Raw genomic sequence first — 19,495 nt, forward strand, 5'->3', positions numbered from 1 at the left:
ACTTTAAATTTCATACGGAACCAAAAAAGAGCCCGCATAGCTAAGGCAATACTAAGCAAAAAGAACAAAGCTGGAGGCATCACACTACCTGACTTCAAACTATACTACAAGGCTACAGTAACCAAAACAGCATGGTACTGTTACTAAAGCAGATATATAGACCAATGGAACAGAATAGAGGCCTCAGAAATAATGCCACACATCTACAACCATCTGATCTTTGACAAACCTGACAAAAACAAGCAATGGGAAAAGGATTCCCTATTTTATAAATGGTGTTGGGAAAACTGACTAGCCATATGCAAAAAGCTGAAACTGGATCTCTTCCTTACAACTTATACAAAAATTAACTCAAGATGGATTAAAGACTTAAACGTAAGACATAAAACCATAAAATCCCTAGAAGAAAACCTAGGCAATACCATTCAGGACATAGGCATGGGCAAAGACTTCATGACTAAAACACCAAAAGCAATGGTAACAAAAGCCAAAATAGACAAATGGGATCTAATTAAACTAAGGAGCTTCTGCACAGCAAAAGAAACTATCATCAGAGTGAACAGGCAACCTACAGATTGGGAGAAAATGTTTGCAATCTATCTATCTGACAAAGGGCTAATATCCAAAATCTACAAAGAACTTAAACAAATTTACAAGAAAAAAACCAACAACCTCATCAAAAAAAGGGTGAAGGATATGAACAGACACTTCTCAAAAGAAGACATTTATGCAGCCAACAAACTTATGAAAAAATGCTCATCATCACTGGTCATTAGAGAAACACAAATCAAAACCACAATGTGATACCATCTCACCCCAGTTAGAATGTTGATCATTAAAAAGTCAGGAAGCAACAGATGCTGGAGAGGATATGGAGAAATAGGAATGCTTTTACACTGTTGGTGGGAGTGTAAATTAGTTCAACCACTATGGAAGACAGTGTGGCGATTCCTCATGGATCTAGAACTAGAAATACCATTTGACAAAACAATCTTATTACTGGGTATATACCCAAAGAATTATAAATAATTCTACTATAAAGACACATGCAGATGTATGTTTATTGCAGCACTCTTCACAATAGCAAAGTCTTGGAACCAACCCAAATGCCCATCAATGATAGACTGGATAAAGAAAATGTGGCACATATACACCATGGAATACTATGCAGCCATAAAAAAGGATGAGTTCATGTCCTTTGCAGGGACATGGATTAAGCTGCAAACCATCATTCTCAGCAAACTAACACAAGAAGAGAAAACCAAACACCTCATGTTCTCACTCATAAGCGGGAGTTAAACAATGAGAACACATGGACACGGGGAGGGGAACATCACACACTGGGGCCTGTTGCACGTGGGGGACTGGGGGAGGGATAGCATTAGGAGAAATACCTAATGTAAATGAAGAGTTGATGGGTGCAGCAAACCAACAAGGCACATGTGTACCTATGTAACAAACCTGCATGTTTTGCACATGTACCCCAGAACTTAAAGTATAATAATTTAAAAAAACATAAAGCCATTGAGATGATGAAAAATAAAAGATAGTGTTACCCTTAGTAAATAAAACTGAGTTGTAAGAAAGGAGAGTTATTTGTTTGTTTGTTTTGTTTTTTTTAGTAGAGACAGGGTTTCACCATGTTGGCTAGGCTGATCTCGAACTCCTGACCTCAAGTGATCCACCCGCCTTGGCCTCTCAAATATTGGGATTACAGGCTTGAGCCACCGTGCCCAGCCAGAGGGGAGAGTTATCAATAGGAGGCAAAACAGAGTCATCACACCAAAAATGCATTAAACAGAGTCATATATTTATTTAAAAACATTAAGTTGACTTCCCATTAATAAATACTTTAACACTGAGTGTAGAAAAACTTGTGCATATTCTATAAAGACAATGTATTAAAGAATCAGAGAGTTATTTGTTTGTTTGTTTTGTTTTTTTTAGTAGAGACAGGGTTTCACCATGTTGGCTAGGCTGATCTCGAACTCCTGACCTCAAGTGATCCACCCGCCTTGGCCTCTCAAATATTGGGATTACAGGCTTGAGCCACCGTGCCCGGCCAGAGGTGAGAGTTATCAATAGGAGGCAAAACAGAGTCATCACACCAAAAATGCATTAAACAGAGTCATATATTTATTTAAAAACATTAAGTTGACTTCCCATTAATAAATACTTTAACACTGAGTGTAGAAAAACTTGTGCATATTCTATAAAGACAATGTATTAAAGAATCAGAGAAAAAAACAGTTCTTTACCTCTAGGCTGTTAATAAAACCATCTAGGAGTAGGAACAGCCTCAGGAATGTTACAGGGGAATTGAGGGAGGGCAACAGAGGATTTGATAAAATGAGGAAAAATGTTCTATTCCCCTTTCTTTCCTGGGGCCTTAAAATTAAAAACCTGGAATTGAAAAATATACTTTCCCACACATATCTGCTTCAGTGGGTGCTGTCTTTCTCAATTTTGGAGAAGAATCACTAGTTAGGGGTCAGGGTCAAAAATTGCAAACAAGTTCCCAATTTTAGTCTAGGTTAGATCACTCTGGTTAATCATAGGGCCATGATGCCCTCAGAACTCAAGCAGGAGCTGCTACTACTTGTGCTTAAAGCTGAGGCATGAACACAATATCATTAACTGGAGAATTGAAGATGCTGCACAATGCTAACAGCCCCTCTCAGAAGTTTTGTGTGGCTCTGAGTCCTTACAGTGCAGTTGTTGTATTAACCCATCATCCAATGAGCTGGCCAGTAGTTCAGCCCCTCCACTTCCTGCAGCTGCCGGGAGACACATTCACCAGGCAGTTGCCCAGGCCTCTCACCCATGGGGGAACCCATCTGGCCACTTTTTTTTTCTGTAAACCTCAAATGAAACAGAATCTCACAGATGTGGAGTCCCCCTCCTAACTGTAATAAACATTAGAGAAATGCTCCAGAAAGGAACAAAGGGAGACCCTCTCAGATCAGCCTCAAACCAGAGTGGAATAGGGCTCCTCTGGGCGGCTTAAGGGCACAGAAAGGACCCTCAGCTACTCCTGGCCTCCCCGGGTCTCTTTCCCAGAAAACACAACTTTCCAGGCTGCGAAAAGTAATAGAAGTCAAAACCCTCAAAGCCACCACTGCTCTTGGGAAGTTTTGAGTAAGATGAGGAAGAAAGAAGAGAGCTCTCCTTCATTTTGCTACACGATCTCAAGGCCAAGAGCAAGTAGAAGATGGCTAAAGAGAACAAAAGAGGTTTCTTTCTGGTACTGTACTACAGATCAGCAACAGTTTCACAGGGAAGCGTTGGCTCAGGTTCTGGTACATTTGAAGATAACTGAAGGCCAAGACTTAGCCAAGGAAGGACACCAGCAGAACAACTAGATACGCTATCACTACTGCAAGTGTTAGAATCACACGGCAGATTTTTTTTTTTTTTAAGCTGGGGGGACCTCAGGAATCTACTAGTTGAATTTCTTCATTTTCCAGAAGAGGCCCTGAGGCCTGGAGAGGGCAAGCAGCCTGCTGACGCTGCACAGCTTGTTATATCTGCTCGGGGGTCACAGATAGGGGCAGAGGGGCTGCAGTGAGCAATACAATGCAGGGGAACCTTGCACATCACATGGTAAGTTACATTCAGACCCCCCTGCAAATGAAAACTTCCCACCCCTGGGCTGTTTCCCGTTGATTTGTCACAGAAGTGGACAGGTCCTGGACTGAGCTTGTCCATGGGCTTCCCTCAGGAGGGGAGGAGGAATGCAGGAGTGTCTTTACTTCCCAGTTCGGGAGGCCACCTGGATGGCTTTGATCCACTCTGTGCGCTCCTTGGGGGTGGCTGCTTGCAAGAAATAGTGCACTTCATCTGCTGTGATGATCTCAAAAAGGTTCTCTTCCTCACTCTTCCTGCCTGGGGAAAGAGAAGGCGAATGGCAGCACGCACAGGCATCAGAAAGATCACTTGGTCCACCCTCCTCTACAAGCCATGAAATCTCTGTTTTCTTCATGTTCTAAGGAAATTGACTATGTGGCTTTCAAACATACAAACAAGGTATGATTATAGAATAATTCATTGCACAGTTATATATATATAGTATTGATATAATAGATACATCGTATGATTGTGTGTGTATATATATTTTTAAGAAATAGGTAAAACACTTAAGAAGAAACATTTTCTTTTTACAGGCAAACTAAATTTCTTACCTTTGTATAGCAACAGCATTTAATGAGTAACCTCTAATAGTTTCTAATGGGTACCTTCCCTCTGCTCATAATATAAACCAAGGGTTGCTCCTGATATCTATCTATCTACCTGTCTTTCTGTTAATATAGATTTATATTTATAATATATATTTATATATTTATATTTATAATATAGATATGTGTGTGTGTATATATATATGTTTATATACATACACAAAGCCAGACCTACCAACAGTACCACAAGTTATAGCCTGAACTGTTTTTCATCAAGGGCTAAGTCAGAGTTCTGCTGAAGACTAAAAGGCAATAACCTGGCCAATACTGTGACAATACTTAAAACATCACAAATCAAATAAAGAACCAGCATGCTTCCTGCCCTAAAACCAAAGTATAATTCTAGGTGGTGGGAGTGGAAGTGGGCAAATCCAGGCACAGTAAAACTCTAGGCATTTGCAGTTATGATGTTTTCCTGTCAGCCTTTAGCATACTACAAACCAAAATGTCAGGACAAAACCAGGGTTTGGGATGTCGAAACCACATCACCCCAGAGATACAATTTGTCCTCGGCACCTGAGAAGTCAAACTACACCCACGTGGTTATTCCACGCACCAAATCATAGCCTTGTGGTCTAGGGTCTCTAGTGCAACCCCCTCATTGCTCTTCTTCTAAGCCATTGTAAAGTGATGGAGTTTTCCCAGCATTGCTCAGGGACTTGCTTGAGGCATCCACAAAGCCATCCAACTCCCCAAGGCCTGGAGAGCCTGGACAGCAGTTGGGAGACAAAAAATAACTCTTAGTTTCTCCAAGGCTTTCAGACAGTAAATTTATTCCTGCTATATATATATATATATATATTTTTTTTTTTTTTTTTGAGACAGAGTATTGCTCTGTCACCCAGGCTGGAGTGCAGTAGCACAATCTCAGCTCACTGCAACTTGCCAAGCTCAAACGATTCACAGGCATGTGCCACCGTGCCCAGCTAATTTTTGTATTTTTAGTAGAGATGGGGTTTCACCATGTTAGCCAGGCTGGTCTCAAACTCCTGATCACAAGTGATCTGCCCTCCTCGGCCTCCCAAAGTGCCGGGATTACAGGTGTGAGCCACCATGCCTGGCCCATTCCTGCTTATCCTGATTAATTGATTGATTGATTAATCTTGGCCCAGGATGTCCAGGTGTGGGAGGGGAGTCTGAGCAGACACACCTCTCTCACACAGAAATTCATCTTACCATTTGAGTTGCTCTCCACTGAAGTCACCACACAGCCTCTCAAGTGAATTGCTCCCAGGGGATCTTCTGCCTAAAGAAGAAAGGAGTTGTTCGTTATGTTTCCAAAATACAGCGTATAGATAGACCTCATCCTCTTGGTGAAAAAGCCAGACTCACTCTAATATAGATCAGGGCCCCCCAAAATAAGTAAGAGCAAAAGGAGATTAAAGAAAAACTGCTTCCAGATCTAGGGTCCTTCCAGATCCTGCACACCCTGCTTCAGTGGGGCCAGGAGGCTCGATGAGAAAATGCAAGTCAATCTGGGCTTCAATCTGGAGCAAAGTGACAGGAGAGGTGGAGACACTCAGGTCACTGTATCCCACTAAAAAAGAGCTACATGTTTCCAGAGCTCTTTGGTCCCGTGCACCTGATGCAGCAATATAACCATCAAGGGGAAGTCAAATAGCTCAGTGCTGCAAGCAGAGGGTGAGCACCCTACCCAGAGTTGTCTTCATGCTTTAAAAGTGGTTCATTTTATGGTGGAAAAAGTCCTCTTCGACAATCAACAGCCCACATTGCTGAACTTAAACAATACCCTCATCTAAGTTGACCTGGATGAGGAATTATCACCTTTATGCATATTAAACCATGGACTGATTTAATTCGCCTGAAAATATCAGATTGGGGAAAAAATATGTTGAGTTGACCAAATAAATTATAGTGATATTTTGTTCCATCCCTAAGCTTATACTGACCTCAGAGGCCCAAGAACTCAGATCTTTGCATTGAAAGGGGATAGAAAAAGGTAGAGGAGAATGGGAGAAAAAAAAAGTGGGCCAGTAAAGAGAAAAAGGGGATATCAACAGAGTAGAGAGGGGAATAGGAAGCCCAGATTATAAATGCAGTGGATTTATTTATTTGAATGGATTTATGAACCACAGGATCTTACCCCAGCAGGGTCGTAGTAGTGCAGGTAGGCAGGGTCTTCTCTCAAGATGAACTTCCTCACTTTCCAGTTTTTCCTCCTATGCCCCTGTATCCAGGATCAACATTAAAAGAAAGGATGGTGAATTCCCAGCATCACTCTGTACATACAATACCTGCAGAATAATTATTTGTTGAATTGAGAAAAGAAAGAGAAAATGAAATACTAACTCCAGGATAACAATACCCCAGCCTAGGGCTTTGTCAGGGAGATAGCGCTACAGCCAATTAATAATTTGGATGTTATTAGATCGAAGAGGTGGATTAAACTATTTCTAATTATTGTCTTCCAGTTTTAGTATGATATAAGGCAGTACAAAGTACAATGTGCTATGTTAGGTAATGTAGGGGGAATAAAGAGGTTTAAGATGCCTTGATCTTTAAAGAGTTTATGACCTATGTTGAAATATAAAGTAGCAAATGCCCAAATCAAATAATTGATATAGATAATGGATTCCAAAGGCATTAAGTAGGGAATATGAAATTGTGGGCTTTGGATATCAAAGGAAGCCTCATAAAGACCTGCACTTATCCATGTGGGACACAGGATTTAGATGGGCAAGACAAAGGTGGGTAGGAGGACAACTGACAACACAAGAGCAGAAGTGGGAATGCAAGAGACATACTCAGGTGTTGATGAATAAGAGCAGTCTGGCTAGAATGTAGGGTTCATGAAGAGTAGCAGAGGCAAGGTGGGAAAAGTGGACAGAGATTTAGTGGAAATAAAAGGCAGGGTTTGTTGTTGATGGCTTTTGAGTAGGAAGTGAAAGAATTACAATTACATTTTAAGAAGATTAATATGGTGACAAAGTGCAGGATGGACCAGCTGGCTAGATTAAAGGAAAGCCCAGGAAAAGATGGTAAGTAAAAAAGAATTCATTAGGGAAGGATCACAACAATCCAGGCATAAAATTATTAGGAACTAAATCTTAGGTAGCTGCAGTAAGAATGGAAATGCCTGTTGCTGTAACAGACATGACGAAGAAGGAAGAAGAAGAGGAGGAGGAGGAGGAGGAGAAAGAAGAAGAAGGAGGAGGAGGAGGAGGAGAAAAGGAGGAGGAAGGTAGGAGGAAGGAAAGAGGAAGGAACAAAGAAAGAAGAAGAAGAAAGAAGGTGATGACTTGGCCTTTCCCAATAGAATTAAACACTGACATTGTCTAGACTGAGTTTTAAGGGCAGGATTTGTGTCTTGCTTATCTTTGTTCCCCAGGGCCACAGTGCCTGGCATATAGCAGCCACTTCATATCTGTTTGTACTTGCCATGAGTTACCAAGTTATTTCCATTAGTGTGTAGCAGATTTTAAACTGTCATGGTAAACCTGACTGTATGATTTCCCACAGGAAATTCAAATGACTTAACTCCAGAAGCCAAAAATAGTATTATATTAAAAGATACATAGTTTCTGTCTTGCCAATACAAGAAATACTATTTGCAATTTCTAAAGCACCACATATTGGCAAGCATGTGTACAAATTTTCCAACATTTTTCATTGTACTTGTGCTGAAAGCAATAAAACATGTGTGATCTTAGCAAACAGTGCCTCCTTCATAAATCCAGAGGAGCTTCAAGGAAGCTTTCAGAAATGGGCCTAAGTTTTTTGGCGAAACATTTGGTGAAGGAACGCATTTCCAAAGAACTTTCTACTTCCTGAAGGATGGAGCTGGAACCCCTGCAGAGTCATATGCAAGGACAGAAAATATTCCTACCTGCTATATCATGTCCAAAATGGCTTTTGCAAAGCATAGACTTCCAAAAGTATACATTGCTGCTCTTTGCCTTAACTGATGTTGCCCTTCAGAATAACGACACTAAAGTTGCCACCCCATACCATTTCCTCTTCACTGACAGACACACATGTCATGCTGTATTATGCAATTGCTGGACAATCACCCACTTATTATGAGCCAGTGGAAGAGGAAGGTAACAGGAGGATGTGAAATCAGCCAACCACCATATTCCCTTTAAGCTCTCACTGACATCACAATGTGACGTGTTGAAGAGTTGGAAATTAGCAGGTACATTTCTGGTCATCTTTCACTTAATGAGTATTTTCTAAGGAATATTAAGAAATGCATGTATGCCTCGGGTTTCCAAGAATTGTTACTGAACTGTCAAAGTCATCTACTTATATTTGACTTAATTAGCTCCCCAAGTGTTCATTGCCTATGATAAATCAAGAAGGATGCTGAACTCTGCAGCAGATACAAGAGAAGCATATATAACACATTGTTCCTCTCCCTTAAGGAATCTAAATGTGGTTGAGAATTAAACAAGCAGATACTTTATTCATTGTCATAACAGAAACAATTATATAAAAAGGGATTATATTGAATATAATCTAAGATCATTCATTCTCAAACTTGCTGCCAAGTAGGATTATTTATCCTGGGATGAGAAAATAATGGGGCAGGGGTAATGGCCCCCAGTTAGCCACAGCTACTTCCCATCTGTGAGGTGTGGAGCACAGGTGTCCTTCTTCATTATAACACGCCTTCTATGAGGTTAATCCTGGCTAACTCCCAGCAGTAAACACAAGGGAGGCTTACTTTTGGAATTTTAAGAAAAAGTTTTTAAAATTCTGAAAATCCCTTGGGTGATTTTGATGTAAACCATGGTTACTAACCACTGAGCTAAGAGATTAGAAACATTAAGGGGAAGTGTCAATTCAGATTGAAGAGGTTTTTGCTCCCCAACCCCTGAAAAAAAATTCAGAGGAAAGAATATTGTAAAAGAACAAAATTCCTGAACGCATATAGATTTCTGTTTTCTTCACATAAAAAGGAAGCTTCTAAGAAAGTCTATTTAACTTGTATACTGATAATAGAATAAACCAGCTTTTAAGAAAAAGGCTGGCTCAGTGGTTCTCAGCTTTGGCTGCACATCAGAATCACTTGGGAGCTGTAAAAATCCAGAGGCTCTGATTTAACTGGCCTGGCACGCAGTTTTAACAGTTCCCTGGGAGATTCAAATGTGCACCAACCGAGCTAGCTAAGGCTAAATTGTACCTATCAAAGGCCAGGCAAAGGAGGCAAAGGAAAACACATAAGTTCAATCCTTGTCCCTATTGTCTTCAAAATACATCCAGACACCCATTACCCACACACAATTTTTGACCATCCCAGGTCTCCTACTGGGCTGCTTCACGGAGACATGGCTCCAGTCCAGTCCCAACTTTATCTACTCTTCATTAACCTTCATCCTTGGCTTTCCAAGAGCCCCATTCTAGATTAGGACTTGCCCAATCAACTAATTCAAGAAACAACTGACAACAACATAGAAATATGGAAAAAATCAACAAAATAAGGAAATTCCCTCCCAAGTTACTCTTCTTGTCTTAACAGCCACATTCCAGCACCTGCAATCAAAGAGCCAGGAACATATTTGGTAGAACCAACGAGAAAGCAGCAGCGGGCAAACTGTCCGTAGGCAACTGCCCGAGCCTTCCCGGTATAAGGCTGGCCCTGCCCCATGCCTTTCTTTTAATCTAGCCAGCTGGTCACCCTGTCATAAAAAAATATTATAATAGTCCATGAATTCTTTATAAATCCTTGCCATATATTTCTTAGGACACTGTTCTCTTAAAACCTGATATGAAGGTAATTTTTCCATTCAAATGTCCCACTTCCCCCAGTGAAACTCAAAATCCATACCTATACCTCCTTTCAGCTAGCCCAGCCCAGAGTCCCTCTTTATAAATGTAAATATGGGCTCTTCTCTGGTTCTTCCCTCCTTGCCCGTTCCATTAATCACTAAGATGGACATTCAGGGTCCTAACATGAAATAAATCAAATCCCCCAGTCCCATGGAGCCTATAGACAGTACATGGAAATCTCCTGATGGCAACAGATTCTCTCCATTATATACTGAGCAGCGCTTTTAAGACAGCTTCACAGTGCAGCCAGGAAGGCAAGACCTTGGTCCTGCAAAGCAGCCTTGGCCTCTAAGATGCCTTGTGCTAGTATCAACTAGCTTCCCCCTGAATATTCTTATGTCTTCCTGCGACTTCCTCCACCAGGTGCTGGCCCTGGCTTCCTCAGTCATCTCGGCCCCTGTCCATCTCTTACCTCTTGGCATCATATGCCTTGGCACCTGGTAACCGACTAGAGCTCCTCAGCACTCTCCAGCCCTTGCCTCCAAGACTGATGGTGGCCTGTACCTGTGGACACCTGGACATCCCCCCAGGACTCTGTCCATGCCCTCAATCTGCATTTGACTTTTGCCTGCTGTTCCTGTGAACTGGCCTCTGCATGCCCAGGTTTTGGTCTTGTCATGCCCTAAGCACAGACTGGAATGATTCTTCTTTGCTCTCAGTGGTGTACTCTGTTCCTCTTCTGGGTGTGGCCTGTTCCTGTTTTCCTGGTTGCTTTGAAGGGAGGAGGGACAGGTAAAATGGAAGTACTTTTACCATGAGACAGCTTTGTCTTTTGGATGGCATCTCTTAGACAATTTATCTCCTCCAGCCATATTTTTCTTGAAACACCTTTTTTTCCTATGATATTGATAAGAGAGGCATTTTCCTACTTTTAGGGACATCTTCTGCCCTGTCAAACTCAATCTTCCTGACCTAAAGCCACTTTGATATCTACAGAGCTACTCATCTATCTTTCACTCTGTGGGTTTCATTTTCTGCTTGACTATTAACCGAACAAACCAAAAGTCATTGGGTAACTTAGAAACAAAAAGGACCTTGTAAAGGGAAAAGGCTAGACGGGAGCAGTGGTGGCCACTCACCTGCTTCAGTAAACATCCCTGCTTGATAATGACCCCTCTGAATTCTTCTTTCAGAATCACATCATCATCACTGGAATTCTCTTCACAGAAGAACCCACTGTCTGGCTGTTGGAAGATCAAACAGCAAGCTGACGTCACCAGTCTTAGGCACATTGCAACTTGTGCCATCTCCATTTCCCCCTCCCCTCCAGCCATGAGGGCAGCCTCCTCCTTTTTCCTCCATTCCTGTGTACATCCCAATCTGAACTTCAAAGGTCCTTGATGAGCGAGTTTCTCCTCCTCCTTTTACTTGCTTCAGGGGCTGTTCCTTTCTTGTCTCCACTCAGCTGTGACCTTGTCAATATCCTTTTATTCTGGAGGGTCTCCCAAGCTGTATCCTAATTTTAACTCCATCTTCCTAACCAGGCACATGTCTGCCTTCAAAGCCTTCCTTCTCTTGGGATATCATGGTCACATCCTTGAAAGCAGGGCAGGCTAATTTCTCATTTGCAATACTATCACCAGCTCAACATTTGTCACTGAGCTCCCTCTTGGAGAAAAGTGAGAGCATGTGTCCAGCCTCTTCCCCTGAGGTTATGAGGGAAGTGGGACTTGCTCAGCAAAAGTGGATGATGAATCAGACCGAGGAAGAGGAGCCACTGTGATGGGTATTTTTAGAATCCTGCATTGAAATGGCTATAAATGACCAGATCAAAGGACTGAAGGAAAAAAAAAAAAAAAAACAGACTGTGGAACTTCCCCTAAAGTGAAATGAAACCCTCTAGGGTGTTAACTTCATGTTTATAAGAAGGATGGTTCTCTTAGGTAACTTCCTAAATTCTGTGCTCTGATCCAAGACAGAAACAAAACTGCCAAAATCCCCCAAGAAATCCACCATTGCTCACGTGGCCTAAGAACAGGTTCACATTGTATAATATAGTGTTTCTCAATCGTGGGTAAGCATACTGTGGGAGGTACACAAGATGACTGCAGGAAGTGACATCCATGGACACATTTTGTATTAAGAGTCACGTGTTTTAACGTACATTTGGAACAATGCACCTAACACATCAAACCTGTGATTTATAGACTCTTGTCTGGAAAGGAAGCTATAGGAGGGCAGGATTTTTGCCTGTCCCTCCAGCACGCTTGTCTACGTGGCTGTATCTTCTTGTCTTAGAGAACGCTTGCCATGGACTAGGGTCTAAGACGGTTTTATAAATGAATTATTGCTCAAAATAAGAATAGATAGTTGGGAGGCAGAGACAGGTGGATCACTTGAGGTCAGGAGTTCGAGACCAGCCTGGCCAACATGGTGAAATCCTGTCTTTACTAAAAATACGAAAACTAGCTGGGTGTGGTGGCGCATGCCTATAATCCTAGCTATTCGGGAAGCTGAGACAGGAAAATCGCTTGAACCCGGGAGGCGGAGGTTGCAGTGAGCCGAGATGACACCACTGCACTCCAGCCTGGGTGACAGAGTGAGACTACATCTAAAAAAATAAATAAATAAATAATAAATAAATAAATAGGAAACAACTTTAAAATGTCCATTAAAAAATTTTTTTCAAGTAAACAGTAGTATCCTTTTATAATAACAAATTCACTTGGACAGGGCGAGTGTTGTGGAGAGGGCAGCTGTTGAGTTGGGAAATGCTGGTATAACAGAAGCTCTAAATGGGCCTGGAAGCTTCAGGTATTCCCTTGTTCTTCCTGGCTGACCTCCCTACACACTGCCTAACAGTGCTCTATAGATGTCTATGAACTGAAATCAATCTAGAATCTGCTCAGTGCAGCCTCCCTTACAGGAAGAAGAAATGGAGAGCTTTTCTTACAAAGTAGTAGAAGGCATCAGGGTTGTCCAGGAAAGGGTTTTCAGCAATTCCATCCGCTGCACTCTTGGACATGTCTCCAGCAGGCTGCAGATACCCCTCATTGAGCAGCGATGAAGCAATCATGAGGCCTTCCTGGCGATTCCTAACAGACTGGTTGGATACCAGCCAATCAATGACGCAGTTACCTAGATGGGACCAGCACAGGGAAGGTTAACTCTCCTTACCGAAGAATAAGCCCCTGACAATCACCCCTGAGCTGACTCCAGCGCACCCGCAGGTCTGACTTGTCTTGTTTCCCCTGTTATTTCAAGAAAGAGAAAACAAAATCAGTGGGATAGATACCCACTAGAAACAAACAAACAAACAAAAAACTATGTAAAGGGTTTTTAAGAACATCTACATGCTGCTTAAGAAGAAACACACGACCAGGTATGGTGGCACACCTGTTGTCCCAGCTACTCTGGAAGCTGAGGCAGTAGGATAGTTGAGCCCAGGAGTTCAAGACCAGCCCAGGCAACATAACAGACTCCATCTCAAAAAATAGTAACTTTAAAAATAAAAAAATAAAGTCTTTGTCTTAAAAAAAAAAAAAAAGCAACACATGCATCAAAGAAATAGGTTTTACTAACCCACTCACTTATCCCATTAATGAACAAACATTTACTGAGCACCTACTCAATGCTAGGTACTGTACTGGGTGTTGGAGAAATTCCCTCAGGGAGTGTAAAAGGGCATGATGGGTGTAATAAATAAGTCTTGTAACAAGCGCTCTGCTATAAGTCAGTTGCGAGACTACTGGGTCAAATCTGAAGGTGTGAAAGAGGTGAAGGAGGTGAGAGAAGAGGGCTGTGCATGCACCATCAGGAAAAGATTCATAGAGGAAGTGACACTGGGCAGAGGCTTAAAACATGAGTAGGCGTTTGCCAAGCATATGAGGCAGGATGCAGAGGAACCAGCACAAGCTGAGGGGGCAGCAGTGTGAACAGATGCACTCAGGCATAAAGCAGCCCCGTGGGGCAGGGGAGGAGTTGGAAAGAAGACAAAAGGAAATAAGAGGAGGAGGGAGGTGAAGGGTGGGTGGGGAGAGCTTTGATGGCACAGTAAGAAATTTGGCTAATGGGAAATCATTTTAAGTTTTTAAATAGGAAATAATGTGATGGATATATGTCCTAAATTAAAATTTTATGACATCACCTGCACTGATTGTCATGACTTTGCAGAGTCTAGCAGGGACCTTGAGAAGTCATTAAAGCAACTTTCTGCCTCAAGAGATGATTGCAAAGAGAAGAAAATGAAATTGACCCATACATTGGATTATTAGCAGGTTACAATGAAGCTTTGTATTAAAAACAGCATGTTTGTTCTTACAACAAAAAAATGATAAATATTTGAGGTGATGGATACACTAATTACCATGATTTGATCACTGCACAATGTATATGTGTATCAGAACATTAATTGTGCCCCATAAATATGTACCATTATGTGTCAATTTAAAAATAAAAATAAAAATAAAAAGCAGTGTGTTCCTTACAAATGAAGCCAAAAAGGGAGTCAACATGACAGCCTGCCTGTCCTGTCATCCAGGCAAAAGCAGTAGGGATGCCACCCTCAAAACAGGAGTGACAGCAGTTGGATAGCAAGCCTTCCATCAATGTTATGTATGAAAGGCTTTTGCTCACTTTTCTTTCTCTACAAGGATAAACTAAGTGACACTGCATTTCTTCTTATCTTCATAGCAGCCTGTGAAAGAGGCAGGATGGTAATTGCAGTCCTCATTTTAAGGATAAGAAAATTAAGACTCAGGGAATTTGAGTGATCTTAGGCCGAAGTTACAACTACTCTGGGCTGTCACTTTTAAGTGTTCTAACCCTTGCATCCACGCTCACTCAGTGAGGCATGCTGAAGCTTGAAAGACAAGTTTGGTCTAGTCTGCCAGTCATCGGACATTTAAGGTCTTCCATCATGTGTCAGCACTGCTGGGTCCCAGTCTCTGCTGCAGCCTTCATCTCCCAGCCGAGGCCACCTGACTCCCCCATGAAGGCTCCACCCATAGAAATGTCCAAAACCCACCCTGACCTTCAACAAGAAGGATTTAAGAAGTACTAGCCCACCTGTAATCTTAGGGATTACAGGCCACTTTGAGAGGCCAAGGCAGGCAGATCACCTGAGGTCGGAAGTTTGAGACCAGTCTGGCCAACATGGTGAAACCCCGAATCTACTAAAAACACAAAAATTAGCCAGGCATGGTGGTGCACATCTGTAATCCCAGCTATTCAGGAGGCTGAGGCACGAGAATCACGCTTGAACCCAGGCGGCAGAGGTTGCAGTGAGCCAAGATCGCACCACTGCACACCAGCCTGAACAACAAAAGTGAAACTCCGTCTCAAAAAGAAAGAAGAGGAAGAGGAAAAAGGAGAAAAGAAGAATAAGAACAAGAGGAAGAAGGAGAAGGAGAAGGAGAAGGAGAAGGAGAAGGAGAAGGAGAAGGAGAAGGAGAAGAAGAAGAAGAAGAAGAAGAAGAAGAAGAAGAAGAAGAAGAAGAAGACCAGCCCAATACTCTGGGACTCAGTAACACATTACAGTGGAAATCAGTCTGACCTGGATTGGGTGCCCAAGTCTACATTGAAATCCCCTCCTTTTCCCTTTGCCCAAGGCTGTTGCAGTGACCTCGGTCCTGCTAGAGTTAGGACCTTCCTTTGCTATTGTAACTTTCTCATATCACCACTCACAGCTTGGTGTCTTGATCCCAAACCTCAGCCCTGCCTTGTCTGATGCTCAAGGGCTGCTGCCTTGACTCTGAGGCCTATTCCCATGGGGGACTATCTCATCGTCAGTGACCATAGCCTTTTCCCCTTAGTGATCACAGCCTTCTCCCCTTAGCCTTGCTAATCCTGACCTGGACCAATTTCATGGATTATCTGTTGATGGCACATCCTCTTAGATTCTACATTTGCTATATCAGCTCAGAGTTTTCTTCCTTTGATCTCTCTTGTCACCATAAGAAAGCCAGGCCTGGTATCTGACAAACTTAGTACCAAATTGTACATCGCATTTTGCTCCCCCGATGAACCATCAGCCCTACTAAGCTGGTCAGCTTCTTTTTCTAGATGCATATTCTGCACATGTCTGCCTCATAACTTTGTCCTCACCATCCTTTGCCCATCCTCTGCTCATCCTCTGCCCTGGCTCCTCATCAAAAATCCTCCTATAAATATTTAATGAAATTTTACCCATCTTTCAGGGTCAAATTTGGGTACCACCTCCTATTCATCCCATCAACCCCTGAGCTCTTTCTCTTTTTCTGAACCCCTGGAATTGGTTGCACAGACATGTGACCACTTAAAACACAATAACCACTTGAGCTTGCACCATATAGCACTGAGTGTGTGCCAGGCACTGCTCTACACACATAATGGCAAGCCTATGAGGTAGGTGCACTGTGATTATCCCCACTAAATAGACAGAGAAAGTGAAGCACAGAGAGGCTAAATTATTGAGCCAAGGTTTTACAACTAGTAAGTTGCAGAGCCAGAATTTGAACCAAGGTAGTCTGGCTCTAAAGGACATGTTTTTAACCACTACACCATACTACCTAAACTCATAACACTTAATACCTGACCCTGTGCAGCCTCTGATAGCCCTAATATTGTCATTTAAAACTTACATTGTATGCCTTAATCCCTGTTTATCGTAGTAAGGGTTGCATCTTATCCAATTCTGTGTCTATTTCTAGCAAGTCTCAACATAATGCCATTTATTGAGAAAAAAATCCTTTGATTGGAACGTTAGCTTGAACAAATGTTAACTTGAACAAATAAAGCTTGAACAAAATCGTTAGCTTGAACAACAAACTTCTTTCTATTTTCACTCTGTAGGAGCTTCATTCTCAGGCTCACCAGGCTGCATTCTGGGACCCCTTCCAACCCCCATACTTCATACCCCCACCTCACACACGAGGCCGAAGGAGGACTCCATATCGCCTTCCCAGTTGCCCTATTTCAGGCCTGCAAGTGCTTTTACCTGTGAAGCAGTGATTAAAAATCTTCTTGTCCTTCTCTAGATTCAGTTCTTTTATTCCTTTTTCAGTGTCTTTCATGGACAAATATAAGGCACTGCACAGAGATAAAAAAAAAAAAAGAAAAAAAAATCTCAGTTGGATGAGTGGAACATTTCAGAATGGTAAATTCTCTCTGGGAGGTGAGCACAAGCTCCCCCACCCCACGTAGCCGCTGAGCTTAATCTCCTTTCATCAGATCATAAGTAGTGGAGGGGCAGCATTCATATCTGCATAACTCTGTAGCCTGCACAGCGTTTAGCAATGCTAGAAGGTACTTAACGTCTCCTAAATTCTCTTAAATTCATTCAGCTCTTTGTTGATTTAATTATTGGTGCCTGGGATGGAAAGTCGCCCCAATTTAGAGGTCAAAGATGAAAGGTTCTTAGGGTCCATTTTCTACACATTCTACATCTTTAATGTCCCTCAGTCCTCATATCCCAATTATTTAATGCTTTTCAAGGGACCATCTATGGTAGACATTTGCCTTTAAGAAAGTGAATGCTTCCACTAAGCATATGTCTTATCTTTAAAATGATGAGATATAAGGCAAAATGGTGAGAAGTTCTCATTTTTGTCCTTGAAGTAATACATCAAAGATAGCCTTACGAGAGAAGCTCTAAGCAACAAAACAGAAGGCCCCTTCCATGTGGCCTGTGGCTCCCTGTAGTCTGAGCATTTTTCCCATTTAGTTCTGACAGCACTGGCCAGGACTGTGGTCACTCGATGGCCCCCGTCAGCAGCTGCAGCTACACTGGGTGCCTCCTTGGAGCTCTTTGCCAAAAAGCTTTTGTGGTGAAGGGCGCTGCTGAGTCTCACTCAGGTCAGTTCACAAACTTTTTCAAACTCCTGTGCCATGCCAAGTCTTGTGTTGTCAGGCAGAAGTGCAGAAGGGATGTCTTTAGGCTCCTCTCAGTGCCTCTCCCCACCCCACCCTCCATAAAAACAAAATTCTTGTTGGACATTTTAAGCAGCCAGCATGGGATTCTTCTCAACAGGGCTCCTGTCTCAGGGAATGCTCAACAAAAAGGCAAAACTACCAAGAAGAAAGGGACTCCTAGAGAAAGGGGCTCATGTGACCAAAGATGTGAGATATTCAGGAAGGAAGAAATCCCATTCCCAACCTGTGTCAGGAGCTAGATCTTCCTGTTGGCGTCTGACCACATTTAGGCTACAACTATCACCTGCAATTCCGAGCCAGCCAACATAAGAGGCCATTAAACCGGGTCAGGACATAAATGGCTTCCACCAGGATGGGTGTTTACCCTGTCTGGCCCTTCCTGAGTGTGTAAATGTATGAACTTGAACTTGAAACCTTGCTTGCTCGGATGCTTAGCCCCTGCCTTTTCTGTTCTACCTAAAGATCCTAAAGCTTTATTTCAAGACTGACTTATTATGGCTACTTTATAAATGCAATGATGATGTCTCTCTCTCTCTCTCTCTCTCTCTCTCTCTCTCTCTCTCTCTCTCTCTCTCTCTCGTACCCAATATGAGGGAATTTGTACTCCATTCGCCTCCTCTCCTCAGCTAGTAGGCCTTGGATCACTCCTTCAGACCCAGGTAAACATTTTAGTACACCAAGTGCCAGTATTGACCTGGCAGAGTGGATACAACATCCGAGGTGGCCAAAGCAAGCCTTGGAGCGGGATCTGCTATGTTTGTGTCTATCAGAAGGAACGGGTAAAGAGAAGTAAACACAGAAAATCACCCTAAGTCAATGGTTTCTGGCAGTCGAATGGACCTCCTGGTAGATTTCCTGGCAAACTTCTGGCCTCCTTCAATGCATTTAATGGCCTTCTTGATATCCCGAACCCAGGCATCTCTCTCCTCCAGGAAGGCTGCCTGGAAGAAGTGGTCCTGCTGTTTGGTCGTAGTGATCTTAAACACGAACTGAAAATCAAAACACATCCCATTAGAAATGACTTATTTCAAGGGCTTGGGGCCCCTCATGAAGCAGAGGCCATTGGCCTAAACCTCTTCTAGCCAAGAGAAACCCAAATGCCAGGGTGGGGTGTGGGTGGTGGTGAGAGGGACCAGCCCAAGGAGCACCACCCACATTGTAGGCAATGCTTGCACCAAAAGGTGAGTGCCTGACCAGGGGTTCACGGCAGCTCATGATGTCAACTCACCATCCTTTTGCCAAAGTCCTGACAAGGGCTAGTCAGAGTGCTCCCTTTCAGCGGGATCATTCCTTTGGGGCTGTTGTCACTTTTCTTCTTATAGAATTCAATTCCATCTTCTAACAATACAACCCACATGGGTTTCCACGTATTGAACACGCTCCCCTGTAATGACAACCAAAAGAGCGGAGATGGGCAGGGCTCTTTGCAAACTGTATTTTCTTCCTAACAGGAAAGATTCTATATTTACTTACAGTTGGTTTTTAAAACGTTTTGTGACATCATCTCTGTTCCTTCAACATAAATCCTCTCAAATCAGTGGCTACTTGGGGAGCCATTCTCATTTCTACTCCCGGCTCTTTGCTCAAGCTGACCTCATTCTCTGGAATACTCCTTC

At 42.6% G+C, this 19,495-nt stretch overlaps 1 protein-coding gene across 1 annotated transcript in view; it reads right to left on the reverse strand.

Moving 5' to 3' along the window:
- Nucleotides 1-1,789: 1,789 nt before the first annotated feature.
- The window catches only part of PLEK (pleckstrin), a 32,435-nt gene continuing 14,729 nt past the window's right edge, over nt 1,790-19,495 (reverse strand). The window contains exons 2-9 of the mRNA XM_002811949.3: nt 19,108-19,263; nt 18,687-18,868; nt 16,945-17,036; nt 12,922-13,106; nt 11,108-11,212; nt 6,340-6,423; nt 5,412-5,481; nt 1,790-3,885 (exon numbers count right to left, since the gene is read on the reverse strand). Coding sequence (XP_002811995.1) covers nt 3,749-3,885; nt 5,412-5,481; nt 6,340-6,423; nt 11,108-11,212; nt 12,922-13,106; nt 16,945-17,036; nt 18,687-18,868; nt 19,108-19,263 — 1,011 coding nt within the window. The 3' untranslated portion in view covers nt 1,790-3,748. The remainder of the gene's footprint in view (nt 3,886-5,411; nt 5,482-6,339; nt 6,424-11,107; nt 11,213-12,921; nt 13,107-16,944; nt 17,037-18,686; nt 18,869-19,107; nt 19,264-19,495) is intronic.

Source organism: Pongo abelii, chromosome 12 (assembly GCF_028885655.2).
Source record: "Pongo abelii isolate AG06213 chromosome 12, NHGRI_mPonAbe1-v2.0_pri, whole genome shotgun sequence".
In the NCBI taxonomy this organism is placed as follows: Eukaryota; Metazoa; Chordata; class Mammalia; order Primates; family Hominidae; genus Pongo; species Pongo abelii.